At 38.6% G+C, this 6503-nt stretch overlaps 1 protein-coding gene across 10 annotated transcripts in view; it reads left to right on the top strand.

Annotated features, from left to right (window-relative positions):
* LOC106878725 (potassium channel subfamily T member 2) overlaps positions 1–6503 on the top strand; it is a 747999-nt gene that overhangs the window by 534526 nt on the left and 206970 nt on the right. The window contains exon 1 of one of the 10 annotated variants that reach the window (XM_052970056.1): positions 5228–5311. The exons of the other annotated variants lie outside the window; for them this stretch is intronic. Within the exon in view, the coding sequence (XP_052826016.1) occupies positions 5262–5311 (50 nt within the window). The 5' untranslated portion in view covers positions 5228–5261. Of the gene's footprint in view, positions 1–5227; positions 5312–6503 lie in introns of those variants that run through there. 10 annotated transcript variants of the gene reach the window in all.

Genomic DNA, 6503 nt, shown 5'->3' on the forward strand with positions numbered 1-6503 from the left:
GTGTGTGTGTATATATATATATATATGTGTGTGTGTGTGTGTGTGTGTATGTATGTCCATGTGTGTATACATATGCATCTATCTTTCTGTTTGTCCTCCACCATTGCTTGACAACTGGCATTCGTTACCTTTTTTACCTTATTGCGTAACCTAGCAGATTGGCAAAAGAGATTGACAGACAAAGCATCAGACTTAAAAATAAATACTGGAATCAATTTGTTCACTTAAATTCTTCAAGGTGGTGCTTAACTGCAAACTAATGACTGAAATAAGTAAAAGATAAAAGATATTCTCTTCAAAGTCAGAAAATACTTCATTCTTCAACAACTATTGATCCTCTACAGAGTGTGGGTGATACCCACAATGAAGTCTCTTAACTTGGGATGGTATTGCCTCTGCACATACACAGACATCCTAGACTGCATCTAGTGAAATGTCACTTGAATGATTGGTATGAAGTCACTCACAGATACTGGCCCATAGAAAAACTAGCTCTTCTTTGCCTTCTCTACAACTACTACTACTTTGGCCATTGTTCATTAGAGATGGTTCATCTCATGCCACCTCCAGTGAGTTAGAACTCACTTGTCTTTGTTCTAGCTTCCCTGCACATGCCTCACAATAACCACAAATCCAATCCTTCCTTCACAGAATGTCATCCCACTAGAATTCTTTCCCTACACATTTGTATTTATTGCAGTTGCTGATTTACAACAATCTGAGTAGAGATTTAACAGCATCAGTCTCACTAGTTTCAGGCTCAAATGGCCTGTCAAAGCACTGTTTCTTTTTCTCGAACTAGCAAAGGTCCACCTATCTGTCTGTTTGTATGTATGTATGTATGTATGTATATATGTATATGATATAGATGTGTGTATGTATATATATATATAAATATATAAATCCAAGAAAGTTAGGGGTAGTGAATCCAACCCACTAAGGGATAATATCTATCCAATATACTGCCGGAAGAATACACAATTATTATTACACTAGTGTTTTTCCCTCGTATTACCAAGTGCAATAAATGGGTGCGGGTAAAAAGATATTTTACCCTTAATTTATATAGCAATAAGAAAATGGAGGGGAATAGGTGATATTCATCAACTTGCAGACATTGTATTGTGTCAGTTTACCTGTTTATTTGTTAACTAAGAGGACAATAATAACAATATACAAATACATGCAACATATTATGTCATATCAGTAATTAAAAAAGGACATCAAGTGACCGAAAATGTTTAGTGTCCAATGAAGGAAAGGTATGCATAAGTGGGTTGGCTACACCTCTGGCAGAGGCCTTGGATTGTGGTCTCACTTGGCTTGCCGGGTCTTCTCACGCACAGCATATTTCCAAAGGTCTCGGTCACAAGTCATTACCTTGCATTACCTTGCAGCAGTATATCCGGATGTAGGTGGTTTATCTGGAATTTGTTGGAGATATTCATCCAGGAACTTTTTGAAGGTTATGAAATCTTTTTCCTCCTTTAAATGTTTTGGAATGATGTTAACAAAGCAGGTCCATTTGAGAAGTAGTTCTGTCTTAGCATTGTGATGTGTTGAGATCATGATTTCTGTAGAGGACACATGGCATGATGACCAAGCCTTGGGTGAATTTTAAAAGTGATACCGATATTATTTGGGCAATACTGTCGGAACAATTTCCACATCATACAAATAATAAAGCGCTCTCGGCAGTGCTGGAGAGAATACAGTTTGAGATTCGCGAGTCGATCCCAGTAATTAAGACCAAACATGCCATCAATTATTTTTGTAATTGATCTCTGGGGTGCTTCAAGCTTTTTAATATTCTGGCTCATGTAGGGAGACCATAGTGGACAACAGCATTCAAGGTGAGGCTGAGCAAAGGTAGGAAAAAGAAGGATAATGGTTGGAGCATCTCTAGACTGTAAAGTCCTGAGGATCCAGGAGCACGCCCTGTAGGCCATATCAACTTTCTTGTTTATGTGGACACTCCAACTTAAGTTATCGTCTACAGTCACACCAAGATCTTTAGTGGTGTTTGATGCTATGAGGTGTTCACCTGAAGGAAGAATATATGGTTGTTTAAATGCAGCCTCTTTACCCAAGTGGATTAACTCAAACTTGTTCTCGTTCAGTTGCATGTTATGTTTCTTCGCCCATTGGATAACAACAACTAGGTCCGATTGAAGATTTGTCCGGTCTCCCATCCTGTTGACAACCTTCAGAAGCTTAGTCATTCACGAAAAGTTTTATATTACTGTATTTAATGACCCTGATGATGTCATTTATGTAGACAAGAAACAAGAGTGGGCCTAACACAGTGCCTTGTGGGACACCACTGATAACTTTTTCTCTGCTTGATCGAACACCATTGATCACCACATGCTGTGTTCTGTTCACCAGAAACGTTTTAAACCATTTTAGAAGCTCCCCTTGCACTCCAATGTTGGAGAGCTTTTTTAACAAGATGTTGTGGTCAACCTTGTCAAAGGCCTTGCTGAAGTCCAGATATATGACATCTGCATTGGATCCCTCACCCAAGGCCTTTAGGATATTGTTGAAGGGATGCAGGAGCTGCCATTGTGGAAACCATGCTGGTTGGGAACCAGCAGGTTCTTGCTTTCCAGGAAGTGAGTCACTCTAGATCACACCTCTCTCTCAAATAATTTGATGAGATGAGAAGTAAAGGAGATAGGTCAGTAATTCGCTGCCTGGAACTTGCTGCCCTTTTTGAAGACTGGAACGATTGACTGAGAAAGGAAACCATCAGGAATATAGCCAGCATCTAGTGATTTCCTCCAGAGAATGGCTAGGGGGAATGCGAGGTGGTGTCGGCATTCCTTCAGGACTTTAGCGGGGAATCTGTCAGGACCTACAGCTGAGTTGTTTGTAATTTTTCTTATAGCTGCTATGATATCTGGAACACCAAATGATATATCACACAGGGTGTGCTCAGGGTTTGATTTGTCAATGCTGCTCAGATTAATCATATCTGGATTGCTAAAAGTGGAGCAGGTCCAATCGATGAGATTACAACCTTATGCTTTTTAGTGAGTGAGAAGAACACTTTCGAGTTGGCTTTTATTTTATCAATGGCCCATTTCTCTTCTGCTTTTGTTTGATCATCAATAACATTTTCCAAACAGTTTTGGAGAGGGTGTTTCCTTGATTCTAGCAAGTCTATATCCACCATGTGGGAGTGTTGCGGCTGGCAATATTTTAGCCAGTTGATTTTTTTATTTGTTCTCTTTATCTTTCATATGAGTGATTTTCTGGGATGTGTTAGTCCGTATTTTGTCTTGTTCATGGACCATAGGGTTGTGTAGACATATGTTTGTGACAATGTCCATAAATAGCTACCATGATGAATCAATGCTTCTTGGAGTGAAGGAGTCTGTGAAAGACCAATCAATGAGTGAGAACTTGTGGTTGATTGCAGACCAGTTAGCATTGTGAAGATCCATGAGATTGAAAGGGTGTGAGAGATTGAGATCACTCGAATACACAACTGGCTGCTAGAATCTTAGGTGACAGAGAACCATATCATGGTCAGAAAGAAGAGTTTTTTCCACTGTAATATCATGGATATTGTTTGTGTGGTTGCATAGCACTAAGTCCAGAATGTTCTTGTTGAATCTCGTTTGCACGAGCACATGTTGGGAAAAGAAAAATTCATCCATAAATTAAAATAGCAATTCCACTGCAGCTTTGTCTGAAGTGGAAATGCATGCACCAGTTTTCAAGATATGAGTAGACCAGTTAACACAGGAGAAATTGGAGTCACCTGTCATTAAAATATTATCAGGGTGACATTGTTGAAAGACTTGATATTCGTGAAGCAGTCCTTGAAGCGCTATAGTGGTGCATGAGGTGGCTTGTAGAGCCCAATTATTGCTAAATCATTCGTTTTGTTGTTGACAGATACTGATTCACAGTAGCCATTGGAAAATGAGACATTTGTTTCTGCAGTAATTGAGTCATGTAGGAAAATGGCAACTCCTCCCTTTCTTCTACCGATGCAGTCTGCTCAGATTGTGGTGAAATTCCTTACTTTTACTTCAGGTTCCAAGTGGGAATTGTCAAGGTGGGTTTCAGTAAGGATGAAGAAGGGAATGTGATGAGTGTGGTTGGTAACTAGACCTCAATGAATTGGATCTTCCATCTTTTTGCATGGAAGGGTGTGCAGATGTCTTGTACACTGAGTAAGAATGTTGAGACTGGAGTAGTGGCCTGGTTAGACTTTTTTAGAGTCCTCGGTAGAGATTTATGGGTTAATGATAGTGAGGAGGATAGGTTTTGCTCTGAAGTAGTGGCAAAGATTGGTTCCATGTGATAGCCAAGATACTCTTCTGGATCTCTTTGGCTAGGTTTCGCATGGATAAAAAAAGAAGAATTAACCTGGTTAAGGAGAACTTCGTGGCTGGAGTTGTATTTACATTCACAGTTATGTTGGTTGCTTTTACTGCTTTGAATGGATGTTCTCCAGTTTCCTGAGCTGTTGGGGGAAATTTGTGTCATTAGTTTTGTTTTTGTTTTTACTTTTGTTTGTGTTCACGTTGGGAGTGTGCTTGTAACCAAGATCGTGGGAAAGGTGCGCACCAATGCTGCTGCAACAGGGTGAATATTTTTGGAGTGGATTTTGGTGATGGCAGGGAGTATTGTTTTTCATGGTATGTCGAGTCCCAGGGAAATGGGTAAACATACTCTTGCTGTAAACATACTCTCTCACACTGGGAGTAACAACAGATTTTAGGGTTATAATTTCTTGATTTTGGTGGTGTTGCAGTAGTAGAAAGGAAATTGTGGGGGTAGTTTCTATTGCTTGAGCTTCTTGTTCATGGAAGATGAGTGAAATTACAGTCACAGTTTGTCCATAGCCTTTTGCATAGGGAGTGATGGCATATTTTTGGATTGCGATTTGAACTTGTGATTGTTGTAGAGGGGAGTGGATTGTTAATAGTTTGAGATTTAGAATTGTTTGACTTTAATGGTAATAGGGTAGTGGGGACCAGAGAGGGGGAAAGGAGCAGTGGTTGATTTTGTACACTGGCCTAGGTAGTAGTAGTAGCAATAGTACTTGAGTTTATTAGTGGAGCTGTGGTGGCGGGATAGGGAGGAAGTTGGAGTGGTTAGGATTGGTCACTGGCAGAGGCAGAATGGAATGTTTGACTTTAGCCACTAAGAGTAGTAGCAGTAGTAGTAGGAGGAGGGAGGGGGAGAAGATGAAGAAAGCGAAGAAGTGGAGGGGTAAGTAGTAGTAGAAGATTGAAATAGTGATGATGAAGATGACTCCAATAATGAAGATGATGGTAGTGAGTCTATTGTGGTAAGGTGGCCATGATCTTGTTGTTGTTCTTTTAGCTACTGATGTGATTGTTGTAGTTGATCATCATGGGTTGTGGGGGATAAAAAAATTCTAGCTAGTTTGTCCATGTGGTTACTCATGTTGCGATACAAAGTAGAGATATGCTTCAGTTTATTCTCTATTTGTCTCAGGTTTCGGTTATTAAAGAGATGAACAACTCTTTTAGCAACGAGATTGAGGTTTGAGGCATGTATTTTATCAGTTTGAAAGAGAATGAACCATGAGTTAATGAGAGTATCGACTTCAGTATCTGACCAGTTGCGATTTTTAAAGACATGTTGTGTTGGCATATTTTTGTTGTTGTTTTTGTTACTGTTGATGTGAACTACTTATGATTGTTTTCAGTGTCTTCAATTCACTGTTGGTCACTTAACTAAGTTGTTTGTGCAACAAAAAATATAGATAGTAACAATAAATATAGGTAATAAATATAGTTAATAATACCAAATAAGGACAGAAATAAACGAAATATTTAAAATATCAACTTCTGTGGTGTATTGAACGGGAGTAGACAATGATATTCATATATGTTATAATGTTGAAATAATGTGAAATATTGTGTGTTTGTTAATAGGAATATTGTGTACTTATGAATAATTATTATTATTGTTATAGTATTATATCTTTCATAATACATGCTCACAGTACAAAAATGTAGATTTCACTGGAATTAAGGCTTTGTTGTCTTCAAGAAGGAAGAAATTTTCAGTTGAAAATTGAAAAGTTGGGTTCATATGTATTTTGTTCAAAAAGCTACTTACTGGTCAGAGTGAGCTGAAACACATCTGTTCAGTTTGGCTGCCTCATGTGTTATACTTTGTTTATTTCACTGTTTCGTTTTCCTGTCTTGTTTTCTGTCTGCCACTACATTCCTCCATGGAACAAATTTAATTTGTGTCTGTGGGAAGAGCCATTGTAACGATGCGTCCTGCCCTAACTCTTCGAAACGCCAGTGTTATAATGGTGGTAGCTGATGAAGGACATGTTCTCTATGTGGCCTGTGTGTTTTCTGTACCTTGTTTATCATTTTGTCCATGTTTTTTTTGCAATGCCATGTACCCAGATATGCATCTATATATACATGTAGATGAAGGTATGTACATACATGTACATATATATGCATATACTTATATATGCATATACTTATATATAT

The sequence above is a fragment of the Octopus bimaculoides genome, chromosome 1 (genome assembly GCF_001194135.2).
Source record: "Octopus bimaculoides isolate UCB-OBI-ISO-001 chromosome 1, ASM119413v2, whole genome shotgun sequence".
NCBI classification, from domain to species: Eukaryota; Metazoa; Mollusca; class Cephalopoda; order Octopoda; family Octopodidae; genus Octopus; species Octopus bimaculoides.